Source organism: Macaca thibetana, chromosome 11 (genome assembly GCF_024542745.1).
Source record: "Macaca thibetana thibetana isolate TM-01 chromosome 11, ASM2454274v1, whole genome shotgun sequence".
NCBI lineage: Eukaryota > Metazoa > Chordata > Mammalia > Primates > Cercopithecidae > Macaca > Macaca thibetana.
In genome coordinates, this window is record NC_065588.1 from 118,077,398 (window position 1) to 118,089,703 (window position 12,306).

The 12,306-nt window shown below is 51.7% G+C and overlaps 3 protein-coding genes and 1 pseudogene across 6 annotated transcripts in view; 2 read left to right on the forward strand and 2 right to left on the reverse strand.

Moving 5' to 3' along the window:
- PSMD9 (proteasome 26S subunit, non-ATPase 9) overlaps nt 1-12,306 on the forward strand; it is a 405,206-nt gene that overhangs the window by 226,854 nt on the left and 166,046 nt on the right. The window lies entirely within an intron of this gene.
- MORN3 (MORN repeat containing 3) overlaps nt 1-12,306 on the reverse strand; it is a 330,245-nt gene that overhangs the window by 88,892 nt on the left and 229,047 nt on the right. The window lies entirely within an intron of this gene.
- LOC126930677 (40S ribosomal protein S3a-like) overlaps nt 1-12,306 on the reverse strand; it is a 265,438-nt pseudogene that overhangs the window by 73,159 nt on the left and 179,973 nt on the right. The gene's annotated exons all lie outside the window — the stretch shown is intronic.
- Nucleotides 1-12,306, forward strand: part of TMEM120B (transmembrane protein 120B) — a 64,993-nt gene that overhangs the window by 28,900 nt on the left and 23,787 nt on the right. Inside the window, exons 2-5 of one of the 3 annotated variants that reach the window (XM_050748078.1) lie at nt 3,104-3,222; nt 6,931-7,047; nt 9,233-9,292; nt 11,429-11,524. In XM_050748078.1, the coding sequence (XP_050604035.1) occupies nt 3,104-3,222; nt 6,931-7,047; nt 9,233-9,292; nt 11,429-11,524 (392 nt within the window). Of the gene's footprint in view, nt 1-3,103; nt 3,223-6,930; nt 7,048-7,569; nt 8,074-9,232; nt 9,293-11,428; nt 11,525-12,306 lie in introns of those variants that run through there. The other 2 variants (XM_050748081.1, XM_050748079.1) reach the window with 2 other exon arrangements.

The following is a 12,306-nucleotide window of genomic DNA, read 5'->3' on the forward strand; positions in this document are numbered from 1 at the left end:
AGAGGAGGGCTTGGTCTTGCTGTCTCACGGGTGGCAGAGGTGGAAGAAAATCTGTGTATAAGTGGACATGCAGTTGAAACCCATGTCATTTAAGGGTCAGTTGCGTTTGATAATTGTACTATGGATATTTGAGAGAATATTGCTGTTCTTACTAGATACACACTGTACTATTTAGGAGAAAAGAGGTGTGTTGTCTACAACTAACTCCCAAATGGTTTAGCACAGGAGTGGGCAAATCTTTTTGGTAAAAAGCCAAATAGTGAAAATTTTGAGCTTTATGGGCCATATGGTCTCTGTCACAACTACTTGTTTTGCTGTTAGAGTCCCAGCACAGCCACACGGAATATTTAAATGGGTGGGCGTGGCTGTGTTCCAATAAAACTTTATTTATGGATACTGCAATGCCAATTTATATAATTTTCACACACCATGAAAGATTCTAGTGATTTTTTTTTCAACCCTGCAAAACCCATTTCTGTCTTACTGAGCATACAAAATTAGGTAGCCAGACTTGGCCTGCGGCTGTGGCTTACGATTGATTGCCTGCCTGATATAGAAAAAGAACACACAGGCAGGCATGCACATGTGTGCACACGCAGGCACGCATATATGGGGGATAAAGCAAATACAGAATGAAGGAACTGCTGGTGAATCTGGGTGAAGAGTAGAAGCGAGTTCTTTGTATTGTTTTTGTAATTCTGCAAGCTTGAAATTATTATTATAATAATTATTATTTTGAGACGGAGTTTCACTCTTGTTGCCCAGGCTGGAGTGCAGTGGTGCGATCTCGGCTCACCACAACCTAAGCCTCCTGGGTTCAAGCGATTCTCCTGCCTCAGCCTCCTGAGTAGCTGGGATTACAGGCATGCGCCATCACGCCTGGCTAATTTTGTGTTTTTAGTAGAGATGGGGTTTCTCCACATTGGTCAGGCTGGTTTCAAACTTCCGACTTCAGGTGATCCACCTGCCTTGGCCTCCCAAAGTGCTGGGATTACAGGCATGAGCCCCTGTGTCTGAAATTATTACTATTATTATTATTATTCATTTATATATGTATTTGAGACGGAGTCTCACTCTGGAGTGCAGTGGCATAATCTCAGTTCACTGCAACCTCCGCCTCCTGGGTTCAAGTAATTCTCATGCCTTAGCCTCCTGAGTAGCTGGCATTACAGGCGTGAGCCACCATGCCCAATTTGAAATTATTTTAAAATAAAAACATTGGCTGGGCGCGGTGGCTCAAGCCTGTAATCCCAGCACTTTGGGAGGCCGAGGTGGGCGGATCACGAGGTCAGGAGATCGAGACCATCCTGGCTAACCCGGTGAAACCTCGTCTCTACTAAAAAATACAAAAAAACTAGCCGGGCGAGGTGGCGGGCGCCTGTAGTCCCAGCTGCTCGGGAGGCTGAGGCAGGAGAATGGCGTGAACCCGGGAGGCGGAGCTTGCAGTGAGCTGAGATCCGGCCACTGCACTCCAGCCTGGGCGACAGAGCGAGACTCCGTCTCAAAAAATAAAAAAAATAAAAATTAAAAAAAATAAAAACATTAAATAAAATAAAAGCATTGATTTTTCCTTCCTGGGGGGCCCAGGAAGGACAGAGGGAAGTCATCCTTTTATCTTCCTAGTGGGTGGGCCATGGTGACTCACTCTATTCAAGGTGATTCACAGCATTCTTGGATGTCTCTCCTAATTGTCATCTAGTCACTTGTTATTTTTATTGTCATCTAGTTAATTCTTAGCCTTTGCCTCTTCCTTATTTACTGATTTCCTTTTTTTTTTTTTTTTTTTTTTTTGAGATGGAGTCTTGCTCTGTCACCCAGGCTGGAGTGCAGTGGCAGACCTCAGCTCGCTGCAACCTCCGACTCCCAGATTCAAACAATTCTCCTGTCTCAGCCTCCTGAGTAGCTGGGACTACAGGCATCTGCCACCGTGCCCGGCTAATTTTTGTATTTTTAGTAGAGACAGGGTTTCACCATGTTGGTCAGGCTGGTCTCGAACTCCTGATCTCAAATGATCCGCCTTCCTCAGCCTCCCAAAGTGCTGGGATTACAGGCATGAGCCACCGTGCCTGGCCTCACTTAACTTTCATACCTAGGTGCCTTGCTTGGCAGGCAGGGGAGTTTAGCCTCTGTGCTCACTGTTGGACCATCCGCTTTTGCTCTCCCTCTGTTAAATCCATCTCTCCAACCGCTAAAAAAAAAAAAAGGTCATTTGAGTTTGTTGGTTTATCGTTGCTTTGTTTTTCAATGTTTTTTAATTTCTCAGGGCCCATGTTAACCTTGTCTGTATCATTCCAATTCTAGTACACGTGCTGCCAAAGCGAGCAGTGGCTTATTCTTTTTGTTTTTATTTTTATTGAGACGGAGTTTCGTACTTTCACCCAGGCTGGAGTGAAGTGGCGTGGTCTTAGCTCACTGCAACCTCCACCCGCTGGGTTAAAGTGATTCTCCTGCCTCAGCCTCCCAAGTAGTTGGGATTACAGATGCCCGCCACCATGCCTGGCTAATTTTTGCATTTTTAGTAGAGATGGGGTTTCACCATGGGAAAATACAAGAGACTTTGCCTCAGTGCTGGGGGAACAGAACACAGTAACTTCTTGACTTTGCCACCATCACGCACCTCCCAATAAATAACACCACAGGCAGGGAAACAACACCTTATCTCTGGACTTCTAAGACAAACACCAACAATTTAGGGAAACCAACACGGGAGTTGAAGACCATGACATTAAAAACAATAAGCTGGCTGGGCGCGGTGGCTCATGCCTGTAATCCCAGAACTTTGGGAGGCCCAGGCAGGTGGATCACAATGTCAGGAGTTCGAGACCAGCCTGGCCAATATGGTGAAACCCCGTCTCTACGAAAAATCAAAAAAAAAAAAAAAAAAAAAATTAGCCGGGCATGGTGGTGGGCACCTGTAATCGCAGCTACTTGGGAGGCTGAGGCAGGAGAATTGCTTGAACCCAGGAGACAGAGCTTGCAGTGAGCTGAGATCATGCCACTGCACTCCAGCCTGGGTGACAGAGCGAGACTCTGTCAAAAAGAAAAGAAAATGACCTGTTCACATTCTCCCGCACACCTTCCCCCGGGGTCCCCTGTCCTCCAGGAGACGCACAAGATCTACAAGCAGAAGCTGGAGGAGCTGGCTGCGCTGCAGACGCTGTGTAGCAGTTCCATCAGTAAGCAGAAGAAGCACCTCAAGGACTTGAAGCTCACACTCCAGAGGTAGGTGCGGCTGCAGCCCGTGGGCTGCTCTGGTTCTGAGGGACAGAAGCCCAACTCAAAACAGGCTGAAGCAGAGAATGGCAATCTCAGTGGAAAAAGACAGGACTGGGAGTTGTTTCAGGCATCACTGGATCCAGGGGTCAAAGGGTGTTTTGGGGCATCTGTTTTTTTCCCTCTAAATTCTGCCTTCCTCTGGATTGGTGTCACTCTCAGGGTGACTGTCCCCTCCACCAACAGTGCCAGGCTTATATTCTCCAACCTTGCTTCCTGCTGGCTGTGCCACCCTGGCTGAAGGAGAGTTTCTCTCTTTTTTTTTTTTTCTTGAAATGGAGTCTTTCATTCTGTCACCCAGGCTGGAAAGCAATGGCGTGAACTCGGCTCACTGCAGCCTCCGTCTCCTGGGTTTAAGTGATTCTCCTGCCTCAGCCTCCCAAGTAGCTGTGATTACAGGCGTGCGCCACTGTGCCTGGCCGAGAGTTTCTTTTTCCCAGTACTTCCGCCGACATTCTGGGTTAGTCCTCATTGGCTGGGATTGGTTGAATGCCCATTTGTGAACCAATCACTGAGAAGCTGCTTGGACAGCCCCACGCTGTGCGCTCAGTCTGTGGCCCTGGGAAGTGGAGGGACAGGCATGTGGGTGGTGGGAGAAGAAGATGAGTAGTTTCCCAGGGGAAAGGTGGGTGCTGTTATAGGAAGGTGCCCTGCTGGACAAGTAAACAGGCAGCATCCTTTCGTGGGTGTGGGGTGTCCTCCCCACTGGGGTCTCTGGGGTAGTGGCCACTAGGTTGCCATCCCTGGTGGAGATGTGCTTGAGCTCATAGCTTAGTTCGGTTCCCCAGGCCTGGATCGTGTTCATTTCCTGACTTCTCCAGGTCTGGGAAGTCCCTTCCTGCCTGGTATGTGAAGGGGCCCAGTGGATGCGGTGACCCCCTTGTCAGGCAGGGAAACTGAGGCTCCAAGTGACTTGTCCCAAGTCACTTAGCTAGGCTTCTATTTTAGAATCTGGGACTCTTGGTTAACTCTTTCCTTGTGGACAATTTTGGAGGAAGGTCCTGATTATAGCTCTCAGTGTGGCTGGCCATTTTGAAAACGGAGGCCTGCAACTAAGGGGTAGAGAGTGTGGATGGCCCCATGCAAACACATCACCAGATGTGGCTTTGGAAAAACACGTCTTGGTAATGGCAGGACTCAGAGTCTAGAGTTTTTTCAGTCCAGAGTTTTTCAGATTCTCAGTGATTGCTTCACAGATGGGCACATGGCTAACCTCAGCACTATTGATGGGTCTGTGGGGGCTGTGCAGTGCACTGTGGGATAGTGAGTAGCATCCCTGGCCTCTGCCCACCGATGCCAGTAGCACTTCCGCCCCAGGTGTGACCACCGAGATGTCTCCAGGCATTGCCGGCTGCTCCCAGTTGAGAAGTACTGAGTTAGAAGGTTGACCCATGAGTTAGGGTCTTGGACCAAGGACCCCTGCCATTCTGAGATGTCTCTGCTGGCTTGTTTTCTAGTTTTGAGAGTTCCATGTTACCAAAGAATAACAGACCTTAACTGGTTGACTGCTTATGCTTTCAGGGGCTTTCTGTCTGTCCTCTTGGTAATCTGTAGGTTATTCCTTTATTTCTATTTTTAAAAATTATATCGATTGATTGATTTATTGATTCATTCATTCATTCATTCAGAGATGGAGTCTCGCTCTGTCGCCCAGGCTGGAGTGTAGCAGCACAATCTCAGCTCACTGCAACCTCTGCTTCCTGGGTTCAAGCAATTCTCCTTCCTGTCTTAGCCTCCTGAGTATCTGGAATTACGGGTGCCCGCCACCACGCCCAGCTAATTTTTGTACTTTGACTAGAGACAGGGTTTCACTATGTTGGCCAGGCTGGTCTCAAACTCCTCACCTCAAGCGATCCTCCTGCCTTGGCCTCCCAAAGTGCTGGGATTACAGGCGTGAGCCACTGTGCCCGGTCTTATTTTTTTTGAGATAGGGTCTTGCTCTGTCACCCAGGCTGGAGTGCAGTGGCGCAATCATGGCTCACCACAGCCTTGATCTCCTGGGCTCAAGCAATCCTCCCACCTTAGCCTCATGAATATTAGGACTTCAGGCGTGCATCACCATGCTTGGTGGTTGTTTTTTGTTACTGTTGTTGTTGTTTTTGAGTCAGAGTCTCGCTGTGTCGCCCAGGCTGGAGTGCAGTGGCACGATCTCGGCTCACTGCAACCTCTGCCTCCTGGGTTCAAGCAATTCTCCTGCCTCAGCCTCCCAAGTAGCTGGGATTACAGGGGCTCGCCACCACGCCTAGCTAATTTTTATATTTTCAGTAGAGACAGGGTTTTGCCATGTTGACCAGGCTGGTCTCGAACTCCTGACTTCAGGTGATCTGCCCACTTCAGTTTCCCAAAGTGCTGGGATTACAGGCATGAGCCACCACATCCAGCCCCTGGTTGTTTTCTTAAGCACCTCCCCCGTCTTTTTTTTTTTTTTTTTTTTTTTTTGAGATAGAGTTTCGCTCTTGTTGCTCAGGCTGGAGTGCAATGGTGCGATCTTGGCTCACTGCAACCTCTGCCTCCCAGGTTCAAGTGATTCTCCTGCCTCAGCCTCCCAAGTAGGTGGGATTACAGCCATGCACCACCATGCCCAGCTTATTTTGTATTTTTAGTAGAGACAGAGTTTCTCCATGTTGGTCATGCTGGTCTTGAACTCCCGACCTGAGGTGATCGGCCCGCCTCAGCCTCCCAAAGTGCTGGGATTACAGGCATGAGCCACCACACCTGGCCTTGGTTGTTTTCTTTGATTAATTTTTTGTAGAGACTGGGTCTTGCTATGTTGGTCAGGCTGGCCTCAAACTCCTGGCCTCAAGTGATCTTCCCGCCCTGGCCTTCCAAAGTGCTGAGATCATAGGCGTATGTGCTGGGACTATAACATCATGCCTGCTAGCTGTTTCTTTAGAAAAATGAGACGAAGGCCGGGCGTGGTGGCTCACGCCTATAATCCCGGCACTTTGGGAGGCTGAGGCAGGCAGATCATGAGGTCAGGAGATCAAGACCATCCTGGCTAACACAGTGAAACCCCGTCTCTACTAAAAATACAAAAAAATTAGCCAGGTGTGGTGGCAGGAGCCTGTAATCCCAGCTACTCGGGAGGCTGAGGCAGGAGAATGGCATGAACGCGGGAGGCAGAGCTTGCAGTGAGCCAAGATGGCGCCACTGCACTCCAGCCTGGGTGACAGAGCGAGACTCTGTCTCATAAAAAAAAAAAGAAAGAAAAATGAAAAGAAAAATAGTATTGTTAGTAATTATCCCTTGAGCTCATACTATCAAGTATTATTCTAGATGCTGTATGCTGTACTTACTCATTTAATCCTCACCAGGCTATTGTCTGTGAGGTAGACTTGAGGTTATCCCGGTTTTTCAGGTATGGAAAATAAGGCAGAGAGGTTTAAGGATTTACCGAAAGTCACAAGACTACCTGGGAGGCAGCATCACTCCCCCAACCCAGAGAGTTGAGATAGGGAACTGTGGTTGCAGGAGGCACTGGGGTAGAAGGTGGAGGCACGGGGTAGAAGGTGGGAGGCTGGGGTAGAAGGTGGGAGGCACTGGGGTAGAAGGTGGGACACACTAGGGTAGAAGGTGGGAGGCTGGGACTGGGGGAGTCCATAGCCCTCTTCCCTCTGAGTGACGCCCCTTCCCCTGTGCTTGCATCTCTGTCCACAGGTGCAAACGCCATATCAGCCAGGAGGAGGCGGAGCTCGTTCAGCAGATGGCCGCAAATATCAAGGAGCGGCAGGACGTCTTCTTCGACATGGAGGCCTACCTGCCCAAGAAGAACGGGTAGGAGTTGGCAACCTCCCCACCCCTAGCACAGGCCCATGCCCAGGCCTAGCACAGCTGGTCCATATAATTCTCACCTTCCTGCTGGTGCTCAGATTGAAGGGGAAAGAGGGAAGAAAGGGCAGGAGACATAAGAAGGCTTCCTTACGCATTCCTCCGTGAGCCCAGGAGAGCACCTTAGCCACACCGTGGGACGGCAGTATTCCTGGGAGGGCCGTTGCAAGGAACCAGCACCTACCACATGCCTGGCGCCACCTGGGGTTAAGAGGGAGGTGTTCTCTCCCAGGAGAGAACGTGCCTCCTGTACGCTCAGAGCAGTGCCAGGAACTCCTGTGATGTCACTCGTTTTATCCTCAACAACCTGTGCGTCAGACCAAGAGATCCCCATTTTTACAAGATTCAGAGACATCAGTGAATGTTTGGCCACACCAGGATGTGAACAGCAGACATTCTGACTCCAAAGCCCACGTTCTTTCTATTTTCCCCCTTCAGAGAAGTCCCCGCTCCCTCCCTCAAGTGATGTCATTGCCACCTTGTTCTGGAGAGAGCTGCTTACAGCCTGGTATCATCGTGACCCGGCATACGCTGCTGAGCCCAGTCAGTTCACCCTGACCCTGTTTTCCGGATCAGCCTAGGGCTGAGTCAGAGCCTGCGCTAGGAGGCGGGGCGCCTTTCAGGCCTGTAGCAGGTGGGAGGGAGCTGGTTAGCCCTGTTACGTTTTAACCCATTCCTCTGAGCTTCTCCTTTTTTACTATGTTTGGGTAAAGACTCCCTGAGTTAAGTGATGATCATTTTCTGCAGAATGAACAGCAGCCTAGCATTCGTGACCCTCTTACAGTGCCATGCGCATCTGCCTCCTGCCCCTCTGTGCCTCTTACCTCGGTTGGGAATCGTTGGATTGCAAATGATAGAAAACCCAGCTCAAGGCTGGGTGTGGTGGCTTGTGCCTGTCATCCCAGCACTTCGGGAGGCCGAGGTGGGAGGATCACTTGAGCCTGGGAATTCAAGACCAGCCTGGACAACATCGTGAGACCTCATCTCTAAAAAGCTTTAACAAAATTGGCATGGTGGTGTGTACCCGTAATCCTAGCTACTTTGGTGACTGAGGTAGGAGGACTACTTGAGCCTAGGGGTTTAAGACTGCAGTGAGGCTGGGCACAGTGGCTCACGCCTGTAATCCCAGCACCTTGGGAGACTGAGGCAGGTTAAGGTTAGGAGTTCAAGACCAGCCTGGCCAACATGGTGAAACCCCTAAACCTACTAAAAATACAAAAATTAGCTGGGTGTGGTGGCACGTACCTGTAATCCCAGCTACTTGGGAGGCTGAGGCAGGAGAATCGCTTGAACCCGGGAGGTGGAGGTTACAGCGAGTCCTGATCATGCCACTGCAGTCCAGTCTGGGCAACAGAGCGAGACTCTGTCAAAAAAAACTACAACACTGCAGTGAGCTATGATCATGCCATTGCACTCTAGCCTGGGCAACAGAGTGAGACCCTGTCTCTAAAAATAATAACAATGATAATAATAATAATGAAAAATAAAATCCTTTTTTTTTTTTTTTTTTTTTTGAGACGGAGTCTCACTCCGTTGCCCAGGCTGGAGTGCAGTGGCCAGATCTCGGCTCACTGCAAGGTCCGCCTCCTGGGTTCACTCCATTCTTCTGCCTCAGCCTCCCGAGTAGCTGGGACTTCAAGGCGTCTGCCACCACGCCTGGCTAATCTTTTTGTATTTTTAGTAGAGACGGTTCAGCAGGATGGTCTCGAACTCCTGACCTTGTGATCCACCCGCCTTGGCCTCCCAAAGTGCTGGGATTACAGGCGTGAGCCATCGCGCCCGGTCCAGAAAATTCTTTAAAAATTGACCTAGAGGTTGTACCTATGCCTCCACCTCATTGGCTATGCTTAGTCACCTGCTGACATCTGGCTGCAAGGCAGGCTGAGAAATACGGTCTTTAAGGCAGCATGGAGGGGAAATCAACTCCGCACACTCTCCTGTCACAGGTGTAATGTCCTTTGGTCAATCATTATTCTCACTCGATGTGGGGGTCCATTTACCCGCAGAGCTTAGGCCCCCTATCTTCTAACATCACTACTTGGGATGTGCTTGTTAGGTGTGTTGAGTTTGAGTGTTGTTAATTCACACCCACCTGCTAAGGATCACGCCCCTCACAGGTGTTTCCTTCCAGGCTCTACTTGAACCTGGTCCTCGGCAATGTGAATGTGACCCTCCTCAGCAACCAGGCCAAGTAAGTGTCTGCCACCCACAACCCAGATCCCACACCTCACATCCCACCCACACCCCGAATCCCACACCCCATACCCACACCTGATCCCACACCACAGCCCACACCCCATACCCCACACCCCATACCCCACACCCACACCCAATCCCACACCCCACACCCACACCCCACACCCCATACCTACACCCAATCCCACACCCACACCACATACCCAACACACCATATCCACACCACACCCCACACCCCACACCAAACCCCACCCCACCCCCACCCACACCCCACACCCCATACCTACACCCAATCCCACACCCACACCACATACCCAACACACCATATCCACACCACACCCCACACCCCACACCAAACCCCACCCCACACCCACACCCCACACCCACACCCGATACCACAACCCATACCCACACCCCACACACCATACCCCACACCCACACCCCACACCAAACCCCACGCCACACCCCACCCCCATGCCCCACACCCACATCCCACACCCTACACCACATACCCAACACACCACATCCACACCACACCGCATACCCACACCCCACACCCCATACCCCACCACACCCCATACCCCACACCCCACATCCACACCTCACCCCACCCCACCCCATACCCACACCCCACACCCATACCCGACACCCACACGCGCACCCAATCCCACACCCCACACCCCATACCCACACCCCATACCCACACCCCACACCACACCCCACATACCATACCCCACACCCCACACCCATACCCCACACCACACCCCACACCCCATACCCACACCCCACACCACACCCCACACACCACACACCACACCCCATACCCACACCCCACACCACACCCCACACCACACCCACACCCCACACCACACCCCACATCCCACATGCCACACCCACACCACACCCCACACGCCACACCTAACACACCACACCCCATACCCACACCCACACCCCACACCCCACACCCACACCCCACACCCCACCCACCCCACCCCACACCACACCCCACACACCACACCCACACCACACCCCACACCCCACACCCAACACACCACACCCACACCCCACACTCACACCCCACACCCACACCACACCCCATACCCACATTGCACACCCACACATCACACCCCACACCCCACATCCCATACCCCATACCCACACCCCACACCCACATTCACACCCACCCCACACCCACACTCACACCCCACACCACACACCACACACCCACACCCCACACTCACACCACACACCCATACCCCACACCCACACCATACCCCACACCCACAACCATACCCCACACCCACAACCATACCCCACACCCACACCATACCCCACACCCACACCATACCCCACACCCACACCACACCCCACACCCATACCATACCCCATACCCACAACCATACCCCATACCCACACCATACCCCATACCCCATATTCACACTCCACTCTCACCCCACACCTTATCCTGCACCCCAACCCACACCCCACCCCACACTTCCCGCTTGGCTCAGAGACCTCCGGTGTTCTGCTCCTTCAGCTCAGGGAAGATGCATCCAAGCTAGAATTTTTGCATAAATAAAAACCTGCTCACAGGTGAGGCTCTGGCTGTTGGAGTTTCTGACACTCTCCTCCTCTCGCACCTGGGAGAGGCGTTCCTGCCTTCCTTCCTTTTTCAGAGTCAGTATGTTGGGTGGACGGGACTTCCCATTTCCCACAAGAAATAGCCCTGCTCTGTTCCATGCCCTATCACGCACACACTTCTCCTGGGAGATGGGCAGTCCTGTCTACCCTGAGTCTACCCCATTTCCAGACGGCCGCAAACCCTGGCCTTTCAGCAGCAGCAGTTGGTTGAGGGAAGAGGCCCTGTCTCTGCCCCCTGCCTGTCTCCAGCATGGGCCCAGAGCCCCAGACCAGAGTCCAGGGACATGGGCCTTCTGCATACTTGGCCCTCTTCCCCTCACTGGTCACCACCAATCTGTCAAGGCCAGGTCTCTCCTTTAGTGGGATGGAAAGGTCCTTATGGGCCATGGCAGTGGCTGTAGGACAAGGGTCTGATGGGGCTAAGGGCCATGCCCAGGTACTGGAATAGTCACGGTAAGGGGCACTCCCCTGGGCGTGTCTGTCGTGGCAGGTTTGCCTACAAGGACGAGTATGAGAAGTTCAAGCTCTACCTGACCATCATCCTGCTCCTGGGTGCTGTGGCGTGTCGATTTGTCCTTCACTACAGGTAGTGGGTATGGCCATGTGCGCCTGGGCCTGGGCATGCAGACGTCAGGTGGGGGCCAAGAGAGAGGGATCCAGGGGACCCAGGGCCTCTCCTGCTTCTGTGTTGTTTGGCGTGATGAGGTGTAGGGGAGAGAGGGGCCATTTCTCATGGGAAGTGCCAGTCCTGTCTGTCCCACCTCCATCCAACAAATATCTGTTAAACGGCTGCTGGAAAGGCCTTGTGCTAGTTAAGAAAGAGTTGATTACCAGGTGTGATGACTCATGCCTGTAATCCCAGTACTTTGGGAGGCCAAGACAGGCAGATCATTTGAGGTCAGGAGTTCAAGACTAGCCTGACCAACATGGTGAAACATCATCTCTACTAAAAATATAAAAATTAGTTGGGCATGGTGGAGTATGCCTTTAGTCCTAGCTACTTGGGAGGGTGAGACAAGGAGAATCGCTTGAACCCAGGAGGCAGAGGTTGCAGTGAGTTGAGATCTCTGCACTCCAGCCTGGGTGACAGAGCGAGATTCTGTCCCCTGCCCGCCACAGAAAAAAAGGAGTTCACTGTGGTCTGTCTGTACAGTGGCATATCGTTCAGCTATAAAGGGAAATGAAATGTTGGGCATGGTGGCTCACACCTGTAATCCCAGTACTTTGGGACACAGGAGGACTACTCGAGGTCAGGAGTTTGAGCCCAGCCTGGGCAACACAGCAAGACCCCTGTCTCTACAAAGATAAAAAATGAAATTATTTAGCTGGGTGCAGTGGCTCACACCTATAATCCCAGCACTTTGGGAG